General features: G+C 47.4%; 1 protein-coding gene across 3 annotated transcripts in view; it reads right to left on the minus strand.

Annotated features, from left to right (window-relative positions):
• Positions 1 to 27,360, minus strand: part of REDIC1 (regulator of DNA class I crossover intermediates 1) — a 362,880-nt gene that overhangs the window by 13,704 nt on the left and 321,816 nt on the right. For 2 of the 3 annotated variants that reach the window (XM_063927087.1, XM_063927088.1), the window contains one exon: positions 23,200 to 25,043. The exons of the other annotated variant lie outside the window; for it this stretch is intronic. In XM_063927087.1, coding sequence (XP_063783157.1) covers positions 24,603 to 25,043 — 441 coding nt within the window. In that variant the 3' untranslated portion in view covers positions 23,200 to 24,602. Of the gene's footprint in view, positions 1 to 23,199; positions 25,044 to 27,360 lie in introns of those variants that run through there. 3 annotated transcript variants of the gene reach the window in all.

A 27,360-nucleotide genomic window follows, 5' to 3' on the forward strand; every position in this document is an offset into this window, starting at 1 on the left:
AATTTATTAACCCATGGAGGTCTGGATTTGGAGTCACACTCAAAATTAAAGTGGAAAAACACACTACAGGCTGATCCAACTTTGATGTAATGTCCTTAAAACAAGTCAAAAATGAGTCTCAGTAGTGTGTGTGGCCTCCACGTGCCTGTATGACCCCCCTACAATGCCTGGGCATGCTCCTGATGAGGTGGCGGATGGTCTCCTGAGGGATCTCCTCCCAGACCTAGACTAAAGCATCCGCCAACTCCTGGACAGTCTGTGGTGCAACTTGGCGTTGGTGGATGGAGCGAGACATGATGTCCCAGATCTGCTCAATTGGATTCAGGTCTGGGGAACGGGCGGGCCAGTCCATAGCATCAATGCCTTCGTCTTGCAGGAACTGCTGACACACTCCAGCCACATGAGGTCTAGCATTGTCTTGCATTAGGAGGAACCCAGGGCCAACCGCAACAGCATAAGGTCTCACAAGGGGTCTGAGGATCTCATCTCGGTACCTAATGGCAGTCAGGCTACCTCTGGCGAGCACATGGAGGGCTGTGCGGCCCCCCAAAGAAATGCCACCCCACACCATTACTGACCCACTGCCAAACCAGTCATGCTGGAGGATGTTGCAGGCAGCAGAACGTTCTCTTTGGCGTCTGCAGACTCTGTCACGTCTGTCACATGTGCTCAGTGAGAACCTGCTTTCATCTGTGAAGAGCACAGGGCGCCAGTGGCGAATTTGCCAATCTTGGTGTTCTCTGGCAAATGCCAAACTTCCTGCACGGTGTTGGGCTGTAAGCACAACCCCCACCTGTGGACGTCGGGCCCTCATACCACCCTCATGGAGTCTGTTTCTGATCATTTGAGTAGACACATGCACATTTGTGGCTTGCTGGAGGTCATTTTGCAGGGCTCTGGCAGTGCTCCTCCTGTTCCTCCTTGCACAAAGGCGGAGGTAGCGGTCCTGCTGCTGGGTTGTTGCCCTCCTACGGCCTCCTCCACGTCTCTTGATGTACTGGCCTGTCTCCTGGTAGCGCCTACATGCTCTGGACACTACGCTGACAGACACAGCAAACCTTCTTGCTACAGCTCACATTGATGTGCCATCCTGGGTGAGCTGCACTACCTGAGCCACTTGTGTGGGCTGTAGACTCCGTCTCATGCTACCACTAGAGTGAAAGCACCGCCAGCTTTCAAAAGTGACCATAACATCAGCCAGAAAGCATAGGAGCTGAGAAGTGGTCTGTGGTCACCACCTGCAGAACAACTCCTTTATTGGGGGTGTCTTGCTAATTGCCTATAATTTCCACCTGTTGTCTATTCCATTTGCACAACAGCATGTGAAATTGATTGTCAATCAGTGTTGCTTCCTAAGTGGACAGTTTGATTTCACAGAAGTGTGATTGACTTGGAGTTACATTGTTTAAGTGTTCCTTTTATTTTTTTGAGCAGTGTTTATGTATATGTATATATATATATGTGTGTATATATATATATATATATATATATATATCCCTTGAATTCTAAAATGTGTACATTATTAGAATAAGCATTGATTTGTGTGTGTCACAAACTGCGGAGTTAGTGAATCCGTTGAGTGAGTGCTAGTAGAAGTAGATGCTTCTGCAAGGAGGAACTGAAGAGGACAAATGTAATTTCTTCTCATATACTTTGATTAAAGTAGAGATACGTGAGAGCAAAAAATAACTGAAAAACAAGATGCAAACTCCGGAAAACTTAAATGAGGAATGTCCATGAACAAAAGTTACAGATAAAGTTCATTAGCTGGATGATTACGAACGTGGATGAAGAACACTGAAAGAGTTTGTGTGCTGGATGATTACTGATGTGACAGAAGGAATTTGTATAATGGATGATTGCTTGTTGTGGCTGAAGAACACTGAAATTTTGTATAATGTGTGATTACTTGTCTTGGCTGAAGGACACTGACGGACTGCAGAGTTTTCCTCTACAGGTACAGGACTCCAGGAGGCGCTGTCCTAAGCTGTAAGCTGTGGCCCGAGGGGTTGAGTTAACTACTGGCAGTTGTGCAGCAGAAAGCAGCTAAGCTGTTGATTCATTGGAGCTGAAGATCCTTGAGGCACCGGAAAGGCTCACAGGTAGGCCTGTGGGCAGCACAGAGCTAAGACACCTATACTGAGACAGAAACATAAAGCGCTGGCAAGGTTTAAAACCCGACTGCCCCCTTTTTCCAGGGAACTCAGCCTGTGATTGGCTGGAAGAGACCAGAGACCAAATCCCATTGGCATACTATGAACTGGTCTCCAACATGGTGGCCCCCGGTACTGCAGATATGCCAGAGGAGAGGATCTTACTCAGGCAGCCTGCCTGCACAGTAATCCACTCCCCCTCAGCTGCAGCACACCAGCGCCCCTCGCAAACTTCCGCCGCCACACCGCTAGCCATCAAACAGGGAGCCCCGGTCCACGGTAGTGTTGGTCTAAATAGTTGTATCTCTGAGACCTATGGTTAGCGATAACGTTGTTGTTTTTTTAAGGATATTATTCCAGGGTTAAAGAAAAAAAAAGACATGTAATATGTGAACTTCAGCTTCTGCTATTTACCATTTCTGTGTAGCGGTGAACTGCTGTCAGGTTTTAGGTGAAAAAATATTCAATATATAGTCAAAACCTAGTTAATGCTGATGACAGTACATGAAAAAGTAAGAATAGTAGTGTTGATGCAGTGCAAAGAGAGCTAATGTCGCACCGACATATGCCTATATTAAGGTATCAAATAGAAAATGATTCACTTTTCTCTGATTCTGATATTGTTCAATAGGTTTTGTTTCTCTTTTGGACTTTTATCCGATGCATACTGTAGATGACTTATTAACTTTGTGAACAAGGGGCAGAGACAGTTTTGTGAAAACATTTTGAGGACATTAATAAGTCCACCTGTGCTATTAAATTCATCTATGAATAGAGTGTAAATGAAAAACATTCTAAATGGATAAACTAATTAATAAAAAAAACGAGTTTTATGGTAAGAACTTACCTTTGTTAAAACTCTTTCTGCGAGGTACACTGGGCTCCACAAGGAATGGACAATGGGGTGTAGAGTAGGATCTTGATCCGAGGCACCAACAGGCTCAAAGCTTTGACTGTTCCCAGAATGCATAGCGCCGCCTCCTATATCACCCCGCCTCCCTGCACAGGATCTCAGTTTTTAGTTAACTAGTCCAATGCAGTAGCAGGAAAAGAGACGACAACGGTTAGTAGCCACAACACCGCATTCTCACGACAGGAGACGTGTCAGCGGCTAATGCCATACCAACCCAAAGAAGCTAAGTGCGTCAGGGTGGGCACCTTGTGGAGCCCAGTGTACCTCGCAGAAAGAGTTTTAACAAAGGTAAGTTCTTACCATAAAACTCATTTTCTGCTGCGGGGTACACTGGGCTCCATAAAGAATGGACAATGGGGATGTCCTAAAGCAGTTCCTTATGGGAGGGGACGCACTGTAGCGGGCACAAGAACCCGGCGTCCAAAGGAAGCATCCTGGGAAGCGGCAGTATCGAAGGCATAGAAACTTATGTTCACAGAGGACCACGTAGCCACCTTGCACAATTGTTCAAGGGTCGTACCACGTTGGGCCACCCAAGAAGGTCCAACAGACCGAGTAGAATGGGCCTTAATGTGATCAGGAGCAGAGAGCCCAGCCTTCACATAAGCATGTGCAATCACTATTCTAATCCATCTGGCCAGAGTTTGCTTGTGAGCAGGCCAGCCCCGTTTGTGAAACCCAAACACAACAAAAAGAGAATCAGATTTCCTAATAGGAGCAGTTCTCTTCACATAGATACGGAGAGCCCGTACCACATCCAAAGACCGCTCTTTGGGAGACAGATCAGGAGAAACAAGTGCCGGAACTACAATCTCCTGATTAAGGTGGAACGAAGAAACCACCTTAGGTAGATAGCCGGGACGAGTCCTAAGAACCGCCCGGTCACTGTGAAATATCAGATATGGGGAACTACAGGACAAAGCACCCAAATCCGACACTCTTCTAGCTGAAGCAATAGCCAGCAGAAACACCATCTTAAGGGAAAGCCACTTAAAGTCAGCTGAACCAAGAGGTTCAAACGGAGACTCTTGTAACGCCTCCAAAACCACTGACAAGTCCCAAGGAGCCACAGGCGGGACATAGGGAGGTTGGATACGCAACATGCCCTGAGTAAAGGTATGCACATCAGGTAAGGTCGCAATTTTTCTCTGAAACCACACCGACAAGGCAGATATTTGAACCTTGAGGGAGGCCAGACGCAGGCCTAAGTCCAGGCCCTGCTGAAGAAAAGCCAACAACTTGGCTATACTAAACTTGGAAGCGTCATAATCGTTAGATGCGCACCAAAGTAAGAATGACAGACCCTATAGTAAATCCGAGCCGAAGCCGGTTTCCGGGCCCGCAACATAGTTTGAATGACCGCCTCAGAAAACCCTTTAGCCCTTAAGACGGAAGCTTCAAGAGCCACGCCGTCAAAGACAGCCGGGCTAGGTCCTGGTAGACACAGGGGCCCTGAACGAGGAGGTCTGGGCGTTGTGGAAGTAGAAATGGACACTCTGACGATAGGGAACCAGTGCCGTCTGGGCCACGCTGGAGCTATGAGAAGCAGAATTCCTTTTTCTTGCTTGAACTTCCGAATTACCCTGGGCAGTAGTGACACCGGAGGGAACACGTACGGCAGCCAAAACCTCCACGGTACCGCCAGCGCATCCACGAATGCTGCTTGAGGATCCCTTGTCCTTGCTCTGAAGACCGGAACCTTGTGATTGTGTCGAGAAGCCATCAGATCTACGTCTGGAAGGCCCCACTTTTCCACTAGGAGTTGAAACACTTCTGGATGGAGGCCCCACTCGCCGGCATGCACGTCCTGATGACTGAGAAAGTCCGCTTCCCAATTCAGGACTCCCGGAATGAATATTGCCGATATGGCCGGTAGATGGTGTTCTGCCCACTGTAGAATCCGTGAGACTTCATTCATTGCTAGGCAGCTTCGAGTGCCGCCTTGATGATTTATGTAAGCTACTGTGGTGGCGTTGTCCGACTGTACTTAAACAGGACGGTTCTGAATTAAATGCTGGGCTAGGTTCAAGGCATTGAAGACCGCCCACAACTCCAGAATATTGATCGAGAGGAGGGACTCCTCCTTGGTCCACCGCCCCTGAAGGGAGTGTTGCTCCAGCACCGCGCCCCAACCTCTTAAGACTGGCATCTGTCGTCAACAGGACCCAGTCGGATATCCAGAACAGACGGCCCCTGCACAGTTGTTGGTCCCGAAGCCACCAGAGCAGCAACAGATGGACCTACGGAGTCAATGAGATCATTTGAGATCTAATCCTGTTAGGCAGGCTGTCCCATTTGGCTAGAATCAGCCTCTGGAGAGGGCGAGAGTGAAATTGAGCGTACTCCACCATGTCGAATGCTGACACCATGAGGCCCAGCACCTGCATCGCCGAATGTATCGACACTTGCAAACGAGATAGGAAGCAACGAATCCTGTCCTGAAGTTTCAGGACTTTCTCCTGAGACAGGAACAACCGCTGGTTGTGAGTGTCCAATAGTGCTCCCAGATGCACCATGCTCTGAGCAGGGATCAGGGATGACTTCTTCCAGTTGATGAGCCACCCGTGGGCTTGGAGAATCCGCACCGTCACATCTAGATGACGCAGGAGAAGTTCTGGGGAATTTGCCAGGATTAACAAGTCGTCCAAATACGGCAGTATCCTGACCCCTTGACGGCGGAGTACCACCGTCATCACCGCCATGACTTTTGTAAAGACTCGCGGAGCCGTTGTTAAATCAAAAGGTAACGCCCGAAACTGGTAAAGGCAGTTGCCAATCGCAAATCTCAGGTATTGCTGATGTGACACTACTATAGGAATCTGCAGGTAAGCATCCTGTATATCCAGGGAGACCATGAAGTCCCCAGGTTCCAAGGCCAGAACTATAGAGCGAAGGGTTTCCATCCGGAACTTGGAAACCTTCACAAACCTGTTCAATGCCTTGAGGTTGAGAATGGGCCGGGAGGACCCATTCGGTTTCGGGACTAGAAACAGCGGAGAATAGCACCCCCGGCCCCTCTGCGCAAGAGGCACCTGTACTACGACTCCTGTATCCAGGAGGGTCTGTACCACCGAATGTAGAGTGTTTGCCTTTGTCTTGTCCAACGGGACATCTGTCTGGCAAAATCGATGAAGGTGTCGGTTTTTGAAGGCTATGGCTTAACCTCGAGTGACGACTTCCCGTATCCAGGCATCTGCAGTGGTCTTCAACCATTCCTGGGTATACCCTAGAAGCTGGCCCCCCACCCTGGGATCCCACAGAGGGAGGCCCGCCCTGTCATGCGGCAGGCTTATCTGTCTTAGAAGCTGGCTGACGGGCCGCCCAGGCTCTTTTGGGCTTAGGCTCACCAGGTTTGGAAGTGCGGGCCTGCTTGTTGTACGCCTGACCTTTTGCTTTACCTGAAGGACGAAAGGGGCGAAAGTAAGTACCTTTAGCCTTCGACACAGAAGGAGCAGTACTTGGCAGACAGGCAGTTTTGGCAGTAGCCAAGTCAGCCACAATCTTATTTAAATCCTCCCCAAACAGAATATCTCCCTTAAAAGGGAGTACCTCCAGGGTTTTTCTAGAGTCCAGATCCACAGACCAGAATCTCAGCCACAATATCCGGCGAGCCAGGACTGACGTAGTAGAGGCCTTGGCTGCCAGGATACCGGCATCAGAAGCCGCCTCTTTAATACAACGAGAAGCTGTGACAATATAAGACAAGCATTGTCTAGCATGGTCAGAGATTTCAGCATCTAACTCCAAGGCCCATGCTTCAATGGCCTCTGCAGCCCAAGTAGCTGCAATAGTGGGCCTTTGTGCAGCACCCGTGAGGGTGTAAATCGCTTTCAGACAACCCTTCACACGTTTATCCGTAGGCTCTTTTAGAGACGTGACGGTGGTGACCGGTAGAGCTGAGGAAACCACCATCCTAGCCACATGTGAGTCCACTGGAGGAGGCGTTTCCCAATTCTTAGACAGCTCTGGCGCGAGGGGATAGCGAGCCAGCATCTTCTTTTGAGGCACAAACTTTGTAACCGGGTTTTCCCAGGGTTCCTGACGTATATCCACTAGGTGGTCAGAGTGAGTTAAAACTTGTTTAATCACCTTCTGATGCTTGAACCTATCTGGTTTCTTAGGAGGAACGGATGGCTCGGGATTATCCGTAATCTATAAAAATAAGATTTTACTCACCGGTAAATCTATTTCTCGTAGTCCGTAGTGGATGCTGGGAACTCCGTAAGGACCATGGGGAATAGACGGGCTCCGCAGGAGACTGGGCACTTCTTTAAAGAAAATATTAGGTACTACATCTGGTGTGCACTGGCTCCTCCCTCTATGCCCCTCCTCCAGACCTCAGTTAGGGAAACTGTGCCCAGAAGAGCTGACATTACAAGGAAAGGATTTGGAATCCAGGGTAAGACTCATACCAGCCACACCAATCACACCGTACAACTCGTGATAACTATACCCAGTTAACGGTATGAATAACAACTGAGCCTCATTAAACTGATGGCTCAGAACAAAAAACCCTATAGTTAAGCAATAACTATATACAAGTATTGCAGCATTCCGCACTTGGGACGGGCTCCCAGCATCCACTACGGACTACGAGAAATAGATTTACCGGTGAGTAAAATCTTATTTTCTCTGACGTCCTAGTGGATGCTGGGTACTCCGTAAGGACCATGGGGATTATACCAAAGCTCCCAAACGGGCGGGAGAGTGCGGATGACTCTGCAGCACCGAATGAGCAAACTCAAGGTCCTCCTCAGCCAGGGTATCAAACTTGTAGAAATTTGCAAACGTGTTTGATCCCGACCAGGTAGCAGCTCGGCAAAGTTGTAAAGCTGAGACCCCTCGGGCAGCCGCCCAAGAAGAGCCCACCTTCCTCGTGGAATGGGCTTTTACCGATTTAGGATGCGGCAGTCCAGCCGCAGAATGTGCAAGTTGAATCGTGCAACAGATCCAGCGAGCAATAGTCTGCTTAGAAGCAGGAGCACCCAGCTTGTTGGGTGCATGCAGGATAAACAGCGAGTCAGTTTTTCTGACTCTAGCCGTCCTGGAAACATAGATTTTCAGGGCCCGGACTACATCCAGCAGCTGGGAAGCCTCCAAGTCCCGAGTAGCCGCAGGCACCACAATAGGTTGGTTCAAATGAAATGCTGATACCACCTTAGGGAGAAATTGGGGACGAGTCCTCAATTCTGCCCTGTCCATATGGAAGATCAGATAGGGGCTCTTACAGGACAAAGCCGCCAATTCTGACACACGCCTAGCCGAAGCCAAGGCCAAAAGCATGACCACTTTCCACGTGAGATATTTCAACTCCACGGTCTGAAGTGGCTCAAACCAATGTGATTTTAGGAAATCCAACACAACGTTGAGATCCCAAGGTGCCACTGGAGGCACAAAAGGGGGCTGAATATGCAGCACTCCCTTAACAAACGTCTGAACTTCAGGCAGTGAAGCCAGTTCTTTTTGAATGAAAATAGGGCCGAAATCTGGACTTTAATGGATCCCAATTTTAGGCCCATAGTCACTCCTGACTGTAGGAAGTGCAGAAATCGACCCAGCTGAAATTCTTCTGTTGGGGCCTTCATAGCCTCACACCAAGCAACATATTTTCGCCATATGCGGTGATAATGTTTAGCTGTCACATCCTTCCTAGCTTTTATCAGCGTAGGAATGACTTCAACCGGAATGCCCTTTTCCATCAGGATCCGGCGTTCAACCGCCATGCCGTCAAACGCAGCCGCGGTAAGTCTTGGAACAGACAGGGCCCCTGCTGTAGCAGGTCCTGTCTGAACGGCAGAGGCCAAGGGTCCTCTGAGATCATTTCTTGTAGTTCCGGGTACCAAGTCCTTCTTGGCCAATCCGGAACGATGAGTATAGTTCTTACTCCTCTCTTTCTTATTATCCTCAGTACATTTGGTATGAGAGGAAGAGGAGGGAACACATAAACCGACTGGTACACCCACGGTGTCACTAGAGCGTCCACAGCTATCGCCTGAGGGTCCCTTGACCTGGCGCAATATCTTTTTAGCTTTTTGTTGAGGCGGGACGCCATCATGTCCACCTGTGGCCTTTCCCAACGATTTACAATCAGCTGGAAGACTTCTGGATGAAGTCCCCACTCTCCCGGGTGGAGGTCGTGCCTGCTGAGGAAGTCTGCTTCCCAGTTGTCCACTCCCGGAATGAACACTGCTGACAGTGCTATCACGTGATTTTCCGCCCATCGGAGAATCCTTGTGGCTTCTGCCATCGCCATCCTGCTTCTTGTGCCGCCCTGTCGGTTTACATGGGCGACCGCCGTGATGTTGTCTGACCGAATCAGCACCGGCTGGTTTTGAAGCAGGGGTTTTGCCCGACTTAGGGCATTGTAAATGGCCCTTAGTTCCAGAATGTTTATGTGTAGGGAGGCTTCCTGACTCGACCATTGTCCTTGGAAGTTTCTTCCCTGAGTGACTGCCCCCCAACCTCGGAGGCTTGCATCCGTGGTCACCAGGACCCAGTCCTGTATGCCGAATCTGCGGCCCTCGAGTAGATGAGCACTCTGCAGCCACCACAGCAGAGACACCTTGGCCCTCGGGGACAGGGTGATCAGCCGATGCATCTGAAGATGCGATCCGGACCACTTGTCTAACAGATCCCACTGAAAGATCCGTGCATGGAACCTGCCGAATGGAATTGCCTCGTAAGAAGCTACCATCTTTCCCAGGACTCGCGTGCAGTGATGCACCGACACCTGTTTTGGTTTTAGGAGGTCTCTGACCAGAGATGACAACTCCTTGGCCTTCTCCTCCGGGAGAAACACCTTCTTCTGTTCTGTGTCCAGAATCATACCCAGGAACAGCAGACGCGTCGTAGGAACCAGCTGCGACTTCGGGATATTCAGAATCCAGCCGTGCTGTTGTAGTACTTCCTGAGATAGTGCTACTCCGACCAACAACTGCTCCCTGGACCTCGCCTTTATAAGGAGATCGTCCAAGTACGGGATAATTATAACTCCCTTCTTTCGAAGGAGTATCATCATTTCGGCCATTACTTTGGTAAATACCCTCGGAGCCGTGGACAGACCAAACGGCAACGTCTGGAATTGGTAATGGCAGTCCTGTACCACAAAACGGAGGTACACCTGGTGAGGTGGGTAAATGGGGACATGTAGGTAAGCATCCTTGATATCCAGTAATACCATTTAATCCCCCTCTTCCAGGCTTGCAATAACCGCCCTGAGCGATTCCATTTTGAACTTGAACTTCCTTATATAAGTGTTCAAGGATTTCAAATTTAGAATGGGTCTCACCGAACCGTCTGGTTTTGGTACCACAAACATTGTGGAATAGTAACCCCGTCCTTGTTGAAGGAGGGGAACTTTGATTATCACCTGCTGGAGGTACAGCTTGTGAATTGCCGCCAGTACTACCTCCCTGTCCTGGGGAGTAGCCGGCAAGGCTGATTTGAGGTAACGGCGAGGGGGAGACGTCTCGAATTCCAGCTTGTATCCCTGAGATACCACTTGTAGAACCCAGAGATCCACCTGTGAGCGAACCCACTGGTCGCTGAAGTTCCGGAGACGGGCCCCCACCGCACCTGGCTCCACATGTGGAGCCCCAGCGTCATGCGGTGGACTTAGTGGAAGCAGGGGAGGATTTTTGTTCTTGGGAACTGGCTGTATGGTGCAGCTTTTTCCCTCTACCCCTGCCTCTGGGCAGAAAGGACGCGCCTCTGACCCGCTTGCCTTTCTGAGGCCGAAAGGACTGTACTTGATAATATGGTGCTTTCTTAGGCTGTGAGGGAACCTGAGGTAAAAAAGTCGACTTCCCAGCTGTTGCTGTGGATACGAGGTCCGAAAGACCGTCCCCAAACAATTCCTCACCCTTATAAGGCAAAATTTCCATGTGCCTTTTAGAATCAGCATCACCTGTCCACTGCGAGTCCATAATACTCTCCTGGCAGAAATGGACATCGCATTAATTCTAGATGCCAGCCGGCAAATGTCCCTCTGTGCATCTCTCATATATAAGACTACGTCTTTAATATGCTCTATGGTTAGCAATATAGTGTCCCTGTCAAGGGAATCAATGTTATCAAACAGGGAATCAGACCACGCTGCTGCAGCACTACACATCCATGCTGAAGCAATAGCAGGTCTCAGTATAGTACCTGAGTGTGTATACACAGACTTCAGGATAGCCTCCTGCTTTCTATCTGCAGGCTCCTTTAAGGCGGCCGTATCCTGAGACTGCAGTGCCACCTTTTTTGATAAGCGTGTGAGCGCCTTGTCCACCTTAGGGGATGTCTCCCAGCGTAACCTATCCGTTGGCGGGAAAGGGTACGCCATTAGTAACCGCTTAGAAATTACCCTGCACCCATCAGTGACCGGAGTGTGTGGTGTGCATAGGGAGCAATGGCGCACAGCTGCAGTGCTGTGCGCTACCTTAATGAAGACCGAAGTCTTCAGCCGCCGATTTCCTCCGGTTTCTTCCGTCTTCTGGCTCTGCAAGGGGGACGGCGGCGCGGCTCTGGGAACGGACGATCGAGGTCGGGCCCTGTGTTCGATCCCTCTGGAGCTAATGGTGTCCAGTAGCCTAGAAGCACAAGCTAGCTGCAAGCAGGTAGCTTTTCTTCTCTCCCCTAAGTCCCACATAGCAGTGAGTCTGTTGCCAGCAGATCTCACTGAAAATAAAAAACCTAACAAATGCTTTTCTTTCTAGGAAGCTCAGGAGAGCCCCTAGAGTGCATCCAGCTCTGGCCGGGCACAGATTCTAACTGAGGTCTGGAGGAGGGGCATAGAGGGAGGAACCAGTGCACACCAGATGTAGTACCTAATCTTTTCTTTAAAGAAGTGCCCAGTCTCCTGCGGAGCCCGTCTATTCCCCATGGTCCTTACGGAGTTCCCAGCATCCAATAGGACGTCAGAGAAATTAACTTAATAGCCTCCAAAAGATCAGGAACATCCACATGTGAACCACCCTCCCCATCAGCCGTATCTGAGTCAGAACCTGTGGGGTCAGTGTAAGTGCCGTCTTCATCCGACGAGGTGTCAGTGACAGCAGTGGATTGTGAGGAGACAAGCGCTCGCTTAGAGGACCCCTTGGACGTAGGCGAGCGACGGTCAGACTTTTTAGTAGTCAGGGACTGGTTCAACTTCTTTATTTGAGCAGATAAATCGTCCGCCCACGGTGGGTTAGCTGCAGGGACCACAAACGGTTGCACCAGGGGGTGTTAGTTTATGAACTAACGTATGCAGAAGCGTGGAAAAAGCGGCCCACGGCGGGTCATTATTTGCCCCCGTTGTCACCGTCCCACTGGGGGGCAAGGGGCCCCCAGAACCAAAGCCCAAAGCTGCTATATTCTCCTCATAGGTATCTGCAGCTTCAGCAACACCGGCAGTGTGTTCAGCCCCAGAACCGTTACCCTCAGAAGCAGACATGATTTAACTTGCAGTATCAGGTAACACAGTACAATTTGTCAGCAGCACAATACCTCTAGCCCAAACCCCTGCGCAGTGTAGTCAGCACCAGCAGAGATAAAGGAGAGATATGGTGACTAAATCACAGAGAAAAATACGTAATACAGTATATCTTTGTGAAAATCCTATATTAGATAAAACCTGACGCACCAAGCCCCCTCAGGTTATAGAATATAGGGATAGCAGGTTGAGTGAAAGACACGAAATGGACACCACTCAGCTATCAAATGCACACACAAATAGTCACAGGCTGTACAATGCAGAGGTTATTACTAACAATAATACTGCACTGGACTAGCTTACACAGCTATATAACAATATATATAACAGTACACAGTAAGAACTGGATGTATATCACAGGGTAATTGTACTAGGAAACCCTGACTAAGTGCACTCTTTCTTAACTAACACTGACTAAAAAAGGCAGGTAGAATACTTAAGTGTCTTGTAAAGTCACAGCACTGACAACCAGGCTTTACATAGGAGGATTTGCCCAAGCATTCCCAGGAACAGTGAGCTGAGTGATAATGGCGCCACAGACACTGCCAGGGAGTGAGGGAGAGACAGATATGCAGCTCCAGGGCGGGAACATTTGCAGAAAATGGCACCCTGGGGCTGGGGCTTCAGGTCCAAGCTCTATCCCCCTGCTGGCAAAACCACCAGGTACTGCGGGCTCTAATAAAACGGTTTATAGAGAAAACCTGACCTGTCCCATGCCCTGGTGATCTAGTGGGATCGCCTGTACTGCCACAGTGTCAACCGCCAGCGCGCACGGCCCGCCTCCCACTGACCGCGCCGGATCGCGATAAAGACCGGGTCCCGCAAGCGGGACCCACTTACCACCTCCCGAAGCGCGGCCGCGCGATCCCGGAGAGCCCCCGTCATGTGTGCCTGACAGGAAGAAAACCGGCGCCTCCTGCTGTAGTTACCCGGCAACCAGGGCTCGGGAGTGTACAGCGCCACTGGGGAGAGCCGGAGCTGCAGCCGTGAATGTCCACTGACATGTAACACTGCTGCTGCCCTTGAAGTCTTCACTTTTTTCCACAGAAAAAAAGCTCTTCTTAGGGCTGCCTGGAGCAGCCCCTCTGTTAAGTGCCTGCTACTGCAGCACCAACTACAAAACTGAGATCCTGTGCAGGGAGGCGGGGTGATATAGGAGGCGGCGCTATGCATTCTGGGAACAGTCAAAGCTTTTAGCCTGTTGGTGCCTCGGATCAAGATTCTACTCTACACCCCATTGTCCATTCCTTGTTGAAGCCCAGTGTACCCCGCAGCAGAAACAAGCAATTTACTCACAACTTCATCGCCGCAAGGAACAATCTTGCAAAATGATGATGCCAAGATGGGATGGAGATCAATTCCCATGCTATTGATGTTTTGGTAGCTACAACAGTTTTTGGGCTCGATTCAATTTAAGGCGATGTTAATAGCGCTGGGAAGGAGGTCCCAGAGCTTTTGAATTGGCCACGCTATTAAGTCCGACCAGAAGATTTCTTCTCGCAACCCTCAATAACTTCAGCTAAACTAGTAATGCTGTTTCCTGCACTTAGCGCAGTGCAAACAGTATCGTTACAGGCACTTAAGTTGAAAAATGTCTGTTCTCGAATGTACCACCTGGTTTAAGGAGTGAGAACTGGAATCTCCTGACTAACCATGTGTACAAGTGAATAGCTCCGGGACCTCTTTCCCAGCACTATTCACACAGCTTTTAATTGAATCAACCCCTGTGAATTAAAACCTGTGACCAATGGCGTATCTGTACGGTGCACACGGCCCCCTGGGTTTCAGAGGGCCCACACTGCACCCATTTCTTCAATACTTATCTCTCTGAAGTCCCATGTAGGAAGTGCTGCAAAATCACCGGGAAAATGGCCACGGCTCCATTTTACCAGCATTTTGTCCATGTGCATTAGGGAAATCGCTAAGAAAATGGTAGCTGCTCCATTTCCCAAGAGACCTGTGCATGAAAGCCAGAGTTTAACCACACTCATAAAAGGAGATTTATGGTTGACTTACCATTGTTAAATCTCTTTCTGCGAGGTACACTGGATTCCACAGGGAATAATATCGGAGGGTAGAGTTAGATCTTGATCCGAGGCACCAACAGGCTAAAGCAGAGGTTCTCAAACTCGGTCCTCGGGGGCACACACAGTGCATGTTTTGCAGGTCTCCTCACAGAATCGCAAGTGAAATAATTAGCTCCACCTGTGGACCTTTTAAAATGTGTCCGTGAGTAATTAATACACCTGTCTACCTGCTGGGTTACCTGCAAAACATGCACTGTGTGTGCCCCCGAGGACCGAGTTTGAGAACCTCTGGGCTAAAGCTTTGACTGTTCCCAGGATGCACTGCACCACCTCCTCTAAAGCCCCGCCTCCAGGCACTGGAGCTCAGTTTCATTAACCAGTCCAATGCAGAAGCAGGTAAGAGAGATGGTAGATGTTCGTAACATAGAACCACATTCTCATGACAGGAGAAGAGACTAGCGGCTAAAGCCATACCAACCCAAAGAAGCTAAGTGCGTTAGGGTGGGCTCCCTGTGGATACCAGTGTACCTCGCAGAAAGAGATTTAACAATGGTAAGTCTATCATAAATATCCTTTTCTGCAGCGGGGTACACTGGTATTCCACAGGGAACATCGGGGATGTCCTAAAGCAGTTCCTCATGGGAGGTGACGCACTGTAGTGGGCACAAGAACCCGGCGCCCAAAGGAAGCATCCTGGGAGGTGGAAGTATCAAAGACATAGAACCTGATGAACATGTTCACAGAGGACCACGCAGCCGCCTTGCACAACTATTCAGCGGACGCGCCACGGCGGGCCGCCCAGGAAGGTCCAACTGATCGAGTAGAATGGGCCTTGATAGCAGCAGGAGCTGGGAGCCCAGCCTGTGCATAGGCTTGTGCAATCACCATTCTAATCCATCTGGCCAAGGTCTGCTTATTCGCAGACCTGCCACATTTATGAAAACCAAAAAGTACAAAAAGGGAATCTGACCTCCTGATGGAGGAAGTCCTCTCACATAAACACTGAGAGCCCATACCACATCCAAAGATTTTTCTTTGGAAGATAGAACAGAAGAGTTGAAGGCCGGAACCACACTCTCCTAATTAAGGTGAAAAGATGATACCACCTTAGGCAAATAACCAGGGCAAGTTCGAAGAACAGCCCGGTCATGGTGAAAAATTAGAAAGGGTGGGCGACAGGACAAAGCGCCTAAGAAAGACACCCTCATAGCAGAGGCAATAGCCAACAGAAATACAACCTTAAGCATAAGGCATTTAAGGTCCACAAACTCGAGGTACAAATGGAGACTCTTGCAGGGCGTTTAAGATAACAGACAGATCCCATGGAGCCACAGGAGGGACATAGGGAGGCTGAATCCATAGAACTCCCTGAGTGAAAGTGTGAACATTAGAAAGAGACGCAATTTTTCTCTGAAACCACACCGACAAGGCAGAAATATGAACCTTGAGGGAGGCCAGACGAAGATCCATGTCTAGGCCTTGCTGTAGAAAAGCCAAAAGTCTGGAAGCTTTGAATGTATATGCATCATAATTCTTAGCAGCACACCATGTAAAGTAAGATTTCCAGTCCCTGTAATAAATCCGAGCTGAAGCTGGTTTACGGGCTTTCAACATAGTTTGAATAACCACCTCAGAAAAGCCTTTTGCTCTCAGGAGTGATGCTTCAAGAGCCACGCCGTCAAAGCCAGTCTGGCCAGGTGCGGGTAGACACAAGTGCCCTGAACGAGGAGGTCTGGGCATTGAGGAAGTAGAAGAGGACGCTTGATCGATAGACCCTGCAGGTCTGAGAACCAATGCCGTCTGGGACACGCTGGAGCTACTAGAAGTAGTATTCCACCTTCTTGCTTGAACTTCCGTATTACCCTGGGCAGGAGTGACACTGGAGGGAACATGTATGGCAGCCGAAAGTTCCATAGAATTGCCAGTGCGTCCATGAATGCTGCTTGAGGATCCCTTGTCCTTGCTCCGAAGACCGGAACCTTGTGATTGTGTTGAGATGCCATCAGGTCTTCATCTGGTATGCCCCACTTGTCCACTAGGAGTTGAAAGACTTCGGGATGAAGACTCCACTCTCCGGCGTGAACGTCCTGACGACTGAGGAAGTACGCATCCCAGTTGAGGACTCCCGGAATGAACGCTGCCGATATGGCTGACAGATGGCGTTTCGCCCATTGGAGAATTTTGGATAACTTCCATCACAGCATGCGGCTTCGAGTACCGCCTTGATAACTGATGTACACCACCGTGGTGGCGTTGTCTGATTGTACTTGAACAGGCCTGTTCTGTACCAGAGCCAGGGCCAGTGTCAACACACTGAACACTGCCTGCAATTCCAGAGTGTTTATCGGGAGGAAAGATTCCTCTCTGGTCCACCGACCTTGAAGAGAGTGTTGCTCCAACACCGTGCCCCAACCTTGCAGACTGGCATCCGTTGTCAAGGGGACCCAGTTGGAGATCCAGAAGGAACTGCCCCTGCTCAACTGTTGGGTCTGTAGCCACCAGCTCAGTGACAGACGAACCTCCGGAGTCAAGGAGATCATTTGAGATCTGATCCTATGAGCAGACCGTCCCAGTTGGAAAGGATTAACCTCTGCAGAGGGCGGGATTGAAATTGAGCGTACTCTACCATGTCGAAAGCCGACAACATGAGGCCTAGTACTTGCATCGCCGAGTGTATCGACACACACTGGCGAGAGAGGAAGCATCTGATCTTGTCCTGACATTTCAGGATCTTCTCCGGAGACAGAAACAGTCTTTGGCTGTGTGTGTACAACAGCGCCCCCAGGTGCACCATGCTCTGATCAGGGACCAGCGAGGACTTCTTCCAATTGATGAGCCACCTGTGGGCTTGAAGGAATTTGACTGACATCTCCAGTTGACTGAGGAGGACCTCTTGGGAGTTTGCCAGAAACTGCAAGTCATCCAGATATGGCAGGATTCGGATTCCCTGACGACGGAGAAAAGCCGTCATCACGGCCATTACCTTGGTGAAAATCTGAGGTGCCGTGGGCAGTCCAAATGGCAGAGCCTGGAATTGAAAATGAAGGTTGCCAATAGCAAACCGCAGATATTGCTGATGCGAAATGGCAATAGGTATGTGCAGGTAAGCATCCTGTATGTCCAGGGATACCATAAAGTCCTTGGGTTCCATGGCCAGCACAATCGAGCGCAGAGTTTCCATACGGAATTTGGACACTCGTACAAACTTGTTCAATGATTTGAGGTTGAGGATAGGCCGGAAAGACCCATTCGGATTCGGAACTAGAAACAAGGTCGAATAGTATCCCCTGCCTCTCTGGGACAGAGGTATCGGTACTACCACTCCTGTGTCCAGGAGTATTGACATCCAGTTGTAGAGCTTGCGCTTTCAACGGAACTGAGGGGATAACCGTTGAACAGAACTGGCAAGGTGGATGTCTCTTGAAAGTGATTGCATACCCGTGAGAAACAACTTCCCATACCCAGGTGTCTGAAGTGTTCTTTAACCAGGCCTGGGTGAACTGCAGAAGTCCAGGGGGAGGCCCGCCCCATCATGCAGCAGGCTTGTCTTGTTTGGAAGCAGGCTCACGGGCAGCCCAGGATTGTTTACATTTGGGCTTAGTGTTTTTGGAAGTGCGAGCCTTTCTCGGGTACGCCTGACCTTTTTGCTATACTTGGAGGTCGAAAGGAGTGGTAAGTGGTAAGCAGAAGGATTAGTACTTGGGAGAAACGCAGTCTTGGCCATAGCCAAGTCAGTCACAATCTTATTCAGATCTTCCCCAAACAGGATGTCTCCCTCGAAAGGGAGTACCTCCAAGGTCTTTTTAGAGTCCAGGTCCATCTTCCAGGACCTCAACCACAAAATCCAGTGAGCCAGGATAGACGTAGTAGAAGCATTAGCCGCCATGACACCTGCATCAGAGGCCGCTTCCTGAATATAGTAAGAGGCTGTGGTAATATACGACAGATATTGTCTGGTAGTGTCAGAAAAATTCTGAGGTAGCTCCTCCTCAATTGCCTGAGCCCATGCTTCAATTCCTTTTGCCGCCCAAGAGGCAGCCATAGTGGGTCTATGTACAGCACTGGTAAGAGTGTAAATAGACTTCAGGCATCCCTCCACACGCTTATCTGTTGGTTCCTTCAGTGAGGCAGAGTAGAGGACACCACAAGACGGGCGACATGAGTCCCCCGACGGTGAAGTTTCCCACTTGTTGCTCAACTCCGCAGGGATAACTTCTTTCCTGGGGATGACCAGGATTCCTGACGTATGTCAATTAAGAGGTCAGAATGTGGTAATACTACTTTAGCAACCTTCTGACGTTTAAACTTACCAGGTTTCTTAAATGTAACAGGAGGCTCAATGTCATCATCAATTTGGAGAATCAGCTTGATAGCCTCCACAAGGTCAGGAACATCAACCTGGGTTGCAGATTCCTCATCAGAAGCAACTGTATCGGTGTCTGACTGATCAGTATATTCTTCATCTTCATCGGAAGAATTATCCGAAATATTAGTGGATTGTGAGGAAATGGGCCCCTTAGATAACCCCTTGGCCACAGAGGGACATGAGGTGGACTTTTGTTTAACCAGTCTGATTTAATTGCTGTAACTGGGTAGACAAAGGGGTATATTCAATTAAGGTCGAAACTGCTGTCTTGTCGAAAAGACGTCAGTTTTCGACTTTTTAAGGTTGGAAGGGGTTCCGACCTATTCAATCCCGAGCATTTTTATTCGTCAAGTCGGGGAATTCGACTTGTCGTATAGTACGTGAATTGGCGGTATAGCTGCCAATTTGCGTACTTCTGAGGGAAATGGGGCCAAATTCGACAGGTTTTGGCCCCGTTACCGACAATCTCAGTTGGACTTAAAAAAAAAAAAGTTGGACTGAGATGAGGGACCTGAGAGGAAGAGAGGGGAGAGAGCCGCGGGCAGACAGGGGACAGCAGCGCTACAGCTCAGCGCTGCAGGAGGATGTGTCATAGCCGTCGCTCATGGCAACGTCCTCCCGGCTCCAGCAAGTGAGATCCCGCTTGCTGGAGCCGGGTGGACGCTGCCCTGAGGTCTGGCGGCTGTGCCACATCCTCCTGCAGCGCTGCTGTCCCTTGTCTGTCCAGGGATCTCCCCCCTCTCCGGTCCCTCATCTCAATTCAACTTTTTTGAAGGTGAATTGAGATGGCATTGAATAGTCCTTGTCGGATCCATGCATGTCAGAATGGATCCGACCTCAATTGAATATACCCAAAAGTATCCGCCCATGGCTGATTAAATACAGGGACAATATGTGGCTGTAATGGCACAGGAGGCCCCACAGGGGGCGTGAGATGTGTTACAAGCGTAGTCAGCATATTTGAAAAAGCTGCCCATGTTGGGTCTTGATTGATCACAGGTGCCACAGAAGGACTGGGTGAAGTATGACCCCCAGCGCCTGAACCAGCAGCTAACACTTCCCCCACTGGTGCATCCTTGACAACAGCACTGCATGCTGCAGGAGCATCCGCGGATGTCCCACCCTGTGTAGCAGACATCATGTGGGATGTAGCCTTAGGATGGAACAGTACAATATAGCCAGACAAACACAAAAAAACCCAGCAAATAATCCCGTGTGTCAGCAGCCGGAGTCTTACCACCGGTTCTGGTCCCTGCGGCCTTCCTGTTGGTTGCCTGGTGTGGCTGCGACGGATAGGAGCTGCGGCAGCGAGGTCCTCCGGTGCGGATGCCAGGCATCTGGAGGCCGGGATCCGGGTCCTGGGGAGCGGAGCATGGCAGGCGAAGGTGTCTGTTTCCCAGTGTCTTGTTGCTGGAGTGCGGCGTCTGGGAGACTGAGGCCAGAGGTAGTGGCTGTGTGCTAGTTCCACATGTGTCCTCTGCAGGGAGCTGCCATGTTGGAGACCAAGCCTAGCCAATAGGTATCCCAGTTCGCGTCCAGCCAATCCGGTGCAGTCTTCCCTTATAAAAAGGGTTGAATGCTTAGCTATGGTGCCAGTGCTTCAAGTTACTTGCTGCTGTAAGGTGATCAAGCACTGTACTCCCAGGTTAACCTCTGGAATCAGGAATCCTGGTTCTGCTGTGTCCACCCGGTGGTCAGTTCTGTTATTGCAGTCCTTTGCACTAAGTCCACCGCCTCTTGCAGTTTAACCACTGGGTCCACTATTCAGTAGAGGGTCTCCGTTTGCTGACGGTGCTCACAGCGATCCTCTCTTCAACATCATATCACAAGTCATCTCTCCATTCAGTGTTCTTCAGCTTTGTTTACAAATCACAAGTCATCTCTCCATTCAGTGTTCTTCAGCATCGTTTACAAGTCCTCTCAACATTCAGTGTTCTTCAGCATCGTTTACAAATCACAAGTCATCTCTCCATTTAGTGTTCTTCAGCATCGTTTACCAATCATAAATCACTTCTTCATTCAGTATTCTTCATCATTGTTTACTAGTCACGAACATTTCGTCTTCAGAATTCACTCAGACTTATCTCCTAGCCATTGTGTGTGATTGAAGTCTCATTAAAACTGAACTAATCTTTCTTCAGTGTTTCGTTCTCAGTCATTGATCAGTCATCAGATCCCCAAATCAAGCCAAGCGTGACACCGTGTTTTGTGACTGTAAATACAGAGCACAAACAGGGGATATAAGCAGTGTGGGGTGACTGAAAAACAGAAATACAAACAGTATACCCTGTGTAGCACTATATATTATAAGACCCTGACGCACCTAGTTCCTCAGGGTACAGAATATAGTGATAGCAAATGTGTGATACACAAGAGTGGAATCCACACAGCAGCTACAGGCACACTCAGTCACAGGTGCAATGCAGGAATTATCACATATAACAATAAAACTGCACTGGACTAGTAATTACATATAGGTATGTATGTATACAGATATAACAATGCACAGTAAACACTGGATGTATATCACAGAATACTTATACTAAATATTCAGATAGCAGTACACTTGTTATTAACTAACACTGTCTAAAATGACATGTAGAATACTTAACTGTCTGTAAATGCACAGTGCTGATGATATAGGCGGATTTACAGCGGAGACCAGCCCAGCAGTCCAGAAGATCAGCCCAGCTATGTAATGGCGCCAAAATCTCTTCAGGGAGTGAGGGATAGAGATGCAGTTCCAGGGCGGGAACACCAGTAGTAGATGGTGACCGGAGCTGGGGGAGGGGCTACAGGTCAGCGCCTTATCCCCTCGGCTTGACTTCACCACCGGGTACTGTGGAGCCTTTTGCAAATGGATTTTAATAAATCCGACCTGTGCTCCTGGCCCTGGTGGATATAGTGGGGTCCCTGTGCGACACAGTGTCCATGCCAGTGGCATGGTCCGTCTCCTCAGACCGCGACTGGATCGCGATTTACCTTACCTCCCCCCTTCAAGTGCAGCCACGCGATCCTGGAAAAATAACAGCAGTTGTGTGCCTGAAGAAAACCGGTGTCTCCGCTGCAAGTACCCGGGAACCAGGCCGCGGGAGTATGCAGCACCGCTGAGGGAGATGATGGAGCAGCAGCACAGCATGTCATAAAGACACACAAAGTGCTGCGGCCCTTGAAGTCTTCTAAAAAGCTCTTTTCAATGATACCTAGCGCAGCACCACCTGTTAGTGACCTGCACTGAGGCACCAACTTACAAACGGAGCTCCAGTGCCTGGAGGCGGGGCTATAGTGGAGGCGGTGCAGTGCATCCTGGGAACAGTCAAAGCTTTAGCCTGTTGGTGCCTCGGATCAAGATCCAACTCTACACCCCGATGTTATTCCCTGTGGAACACAGTGTACCCCGCTGCAGAAATATGATTTTGGCCCCCCACCTGTAACCCCCATTTAGATTAAATGATACCTTATAGCTAAACTGTTTCCTGCGAATCTGTAAAGGACATTGTTGCCTTCCTATTTTTATTCAGTAAGACTGGAGTTCTGCTTTTTTGTTTTTTTCTTTCTTTCAATTTTAATGCCATTATTAATGATTTCACCATCTTTTGAAGAACTTTGCCACGTCCATTGAGACGTTATAGATGACCTGTAGAACTACGTTTTAGTTTTGTTTTCTTTCTAATCTTTTGTATTTTTATTTAGTTTAATTACTGTACCTATCCCCATGCATATTGAGGGACATACTATGCTGTATTTGGCTGTTGTATTTACTGTATCATTCAATGCCACTTTGTTTTGCTCTTATTTATCTTCTTAGTGATGGTCTCTAATGCTGCAATCTGACATCACTGGTTCAGGATTTAAGGTGAAAAAGATAGAATGAAAAGGTGAAAGAAGGAAAAGAAACCAATCCTTTTTATGAGTAAAAAAAAATTTATGGGTGGTCCCTGGGCATGGATTTGTGACTAACATGCGAAGAACCAACGTGGCAGGTCCTTTTTATGCACATACCACCTACAAACTCTGTAATACAGATCACAAGAAAAGCTACCAGCTGGATTTCATAAAATAAGGTTTGAAGAATAAATTGGTCAATAGAGGGTTTGCCATTGTCACCTATGTGGTTATATTTTAATCCACAATTCCAGGTAGGAATGCAACACTTTACAATTTCATTATTTAGCCAGCATTTGAAATACTGGATCAGTGAATTGTGTCGCCCAAACTGGTCACTGATATGGTATGGGCACAATTAAATACTGTTTAAAAATAAAGCATAGCTACTATTAAAATTTTTAAATATATAGCTTTTATTTTAAAGAAAACTGCATTGAGAAACGTCAAATCAGATTTCTAGGGTACCATGAAATAATTGCTAAAAATTAGCTGAACATTTCTTCAGTAGAATTTTGTCTTTAGTTATTATAATACAGATAGTATCTGAAGCCATTCTTTAAAATGTCAAACTGAGATTAGTTGATCCTAAAAACAATAACCATCTCAAACAATTAAAAACATCATCCTGTATAATTTTCAAACTATATTCAACATTGTCTATCAGTCAACAAACAGCATGAAAAAATCAGACTTTCTGTGAACTGTAATGATACTGGTAATACCAAACAATGAATATTTGATTCATTTCTTACTATGTGTTCTATAAATTAACAAGAGAGAAATATAGCATCCTAGGTAGAATAACACATGGGGCCCAATGCAGGATTTGCAGATACCACTTTAAATCTAATGACTATCTCGCCTGACTCATGCTGGCTCTCACAAATTAAGGTCAAGGTTAATTATATTGGCCTACAGGATAAAAAGGTGCAAGAGTAACAAGACATTAAAAGTGGACATTGTAAACAAGAACTTGAAAGCAAATATGAATAAAATACTACACAAATGGGCCCCAAACTCAGTCCTCAAGGAGCATTAACAGTTCACATTTTCCAGGTTCCCCTGGCAGGTGCACTATGTACTGTATCACCAACTGTCACATTTTTAAATCCACAGGTGACCTGGAATACATAAACTGTTAGTGCTCCTTGAGGACTGAGTTTGGGAACAACTGTACTACACCAAGTCACATCACTGCTTCCCAAATTTGACATCAGAACAAAGTGTTGGTTTTGCAGAGCTATTCAGCGATGTTAGCAAACCAAAAAAGTTAACAATTGGGCAAAACCATGTTGGTGTTCAGAGAGATGTAGATTTAACATGTTCAGAGAGATGTAGATTTGGGTGGGCTAGTTTCTGTGCAGGGCAAATATTGGCTGCTTAACTTTTACACTGCAATTTAGATTCAGTTTGAACACACCCTACCCAAATCTAACTCTCTCTGCACGTTATATCTGCCCCACCTGAAGTGCAACATGGTTTTACTTCTTTTTGTTTGTTAACAACTCTGAATAACCCCCTTAGTCATTAAGATCAGGATTGCTAAATAAGCAAGTCATTCTCATTGATCCAGATGTTACCACTACTCTTTTCAGAATATGGTGAAAAACATTTCATTTGAGTCTTGGTGATAATTTCAGAATCAATTAGTATGTTTCATGCAACAAAGCTAACTAAGCCTACCTTAAAAAACACAGCTTCATAAAGATAACATTACTTTTAACAAGTGGAGTGCATCTCCTTTGATAAGTAAATGTGCTTTATAGCATCACTGACCATACATTAGCTTTATAATATTTTATGTTGTGGTCTGTTCTGCCTCCTGGTGGTCTTTATTTGCAGTATTATTTGTCAATGCATTAGTATAGCAGTCAGCAAAGCATACTGTACATCTGCATTCTCGTGCAACAGTGCACTCAATAGACATGTCACATTTTCCACTTTTACATAAATTGCTGTTAGTTTGAGACCAATTATCCTGAATTTCAAACATGTCCATTTTTGTTGCATGTAATTTACTGCACTGCAAATAAAACGGATTTGCTTTTATTTCCATGACATGTCCAATGTCTTCTTTTGATAAACTAACATCAGAATCATTTTCACATTTACCATACATATAATATTGTGGCGCAGGTATCATTTCCGATTTGGTTTGTTTTTTATTGAAGTTAATGTCAAAATCTTTTCTCCTACTAGCTTCAATAGTTATGTCTCCCTTCTCTTCATAGTTTAATTCCTGCAACAGATGTGTTCATCAGTAGCAACAATAAGAATACATTATTTAAAATACAACACATTCTTTGAATACACGGGAGGCATTCATTTTGCCGGCTGTCGGGATCCCGGCTGTCAGGAAACCAACGCCGGAATCTCGACACCCAGTGAAATACTGGCGTTCAGAATCTCCTCTCTGGTGGTGGTCCACGCCACCACCCGTGGGGCAATATAACCCTGTGGCGACTGAAGGTCGCCACGGGGCCCGAAGCATGGCAAGCGCAGCGAGCCCACGAGGGGACGCGCTGCGCTCGCCACCAGTGTTCCGGCTGTCGGGATCCTAGCGTCAGTGTCCTGACCACTAAGATTCCAACAGCCGGGATATCATACTGATTCCGAATAAACATTAGATTGCTTACTGTAGATTTTATTCTGGGTACACAGCAGGCCAACTTATTTAGCAGCCCACGGATTTTCCGGGCGAGCAGCTGAATGCTAAGTAGTGTATAGCTTTACCAATCAGCCGCTCTATATGTCTGGACAGACATCACAACCGCCCGGATTTCATGTCATTGTTGCGGGTTCCTGTGGCTGCTTAATGGCTCGGTAGGCAGGTCATCCATATACACAGCCAGATGTATGGATGTATCTGCAAGATATATTGGGTGTACTGCAGGGCTGACTTGATATGTCTGTGAATACTTTACCAATTGACTCTCTGCGCTATTTATTATGGTATGGCTGATGTTCAAATGATCAAACTGCAAATTTTTCTATATTTCATGTTTTAATACACATAAAAAATTAAACCGGTCTAAGATATCTTGACAATATAAAACAATAATAATCAGTATTATCAAAATACTATAAAATTAACTAAAGGAGGTGGAGCCAAGCTAATCCGTGCACAGTTCTCAAAACGGACAAATTAATTTAACTGTATTTCAGTCCGCATAATATACTTGTTAAAATGCACAATAATTTGCTTCTATAACCCATGTAAAGATGTAAGTTCCTTAGATGTTTTTTAAGAAAAAGCAATGTTCCATATTTAACTGCTCGTCAGCAAAGACAGAAATAGAGCATGAAGATGCGCTCCTGGACGGAGCCTTACGTGTAGTATCCGTCCGTGTTGTATATCGCAAAATGAAGCCCCAAAGGTAAGTGTAGCGGTCCCAGTTTCAGGGGATCAAGCGTCTGCAATGACGCCCGCTAATGACGAAGATGTCCAGCCACGGAGAACAACGAGACCGCACCGTTCTAGTGCTGCTTGCAAGCACCCAGGTCCCGGTCTCTCTCCTCTCAATTGCTAACGGGTTAATGTTAATGGCGATGAACAGCAATACAGATGGGTTCAAAGACAATATATGGGTCCAAAATCCACACTTCTGAGGCGTTTCACTCCTTTCACAGAAGCTTTATCCAAGAATAAAACTTTTATTCTTGGATAAAGCTTCTGTGAAAGGAGCGAAACGTGTCAGAAGTGTGGATTTTGGACCCATATATTGTCTTTGAACCCATCTGTATTGCTGTTCATCGCAATTAACACTAGCCCGTTAGCAATTGAGAGGAGAGACACCGGGACCTGGGTGCTTGCAAGCAGCACTAGAACGGTGCGGTCTCGTTGTTCTCCGTGGCTGGACATCCTCGTCATTAGCGGGCGTCATTGCAGACGCTTGATCCCCTGAAACCGGGACCACTACACTTACCTTTGGGGCTTCATTTTGCGATATACAACACGGACGGATACTACACGTAAGGCTCCGTCCAGGAGCGCATCTTCATGCTCTATTTCTGTCTTTGCTGACGAGCAGTTAAATATGGAACATTGCTTTTTCTTAAAAAACATCTAAGGAACTTACATCTTTACATGGGTTGTAGAAGCAAATTATTGTGCATTTTAACAAGTATATTATGCGGACTGAAATAGTTAAATTAATTTGTCCGTTTTGAGAACTGTGCACGGATTAGCTTGGCTCCACCTCCTTGAGTTAATTTTATAGTATTTTGATAATACTGATTATTATTGTTTTATATTGTCAAGATATCTTAGACCGGTCTAATTTTTTATGTGTATTAAAACATATGAAATATAGTAAAATTTGCAGTTTGATCATTTGAACATCAGCCATACCATAATAAATAGCGCAGAGAGTCAATTGGTAAATAGCTTTGGGAATTAGCACAGGGACCACCTGTGCTAATTATTCTGACTTGAAGACCCCAAGTCAGTAGCTCTGTGTTGCAGCTTGAAAGTAACTAATTGGTGATATATTAATTGTAATTAGCTATTCCTTAGTGCCTGGTTGTGGTTTGTGTGTTATGTCTGTGAATACATT

This window comes from Pseudophryne corroboree, chromosome 6, assembly GCF_028390025.1.
Source record: "Pseudophryne corroboree isolate aPseCor3 chromosome 6, aPseCor3.hap2, whole genome shotgun sequence".
NCBI classification, from domain to species: domain Eukaryota; kingdom Metazoa; phylum Chordata; class Amphibia; order Anura; family Myobatrachidae; genus Pseudophryne; species Pseudophryne corroboree.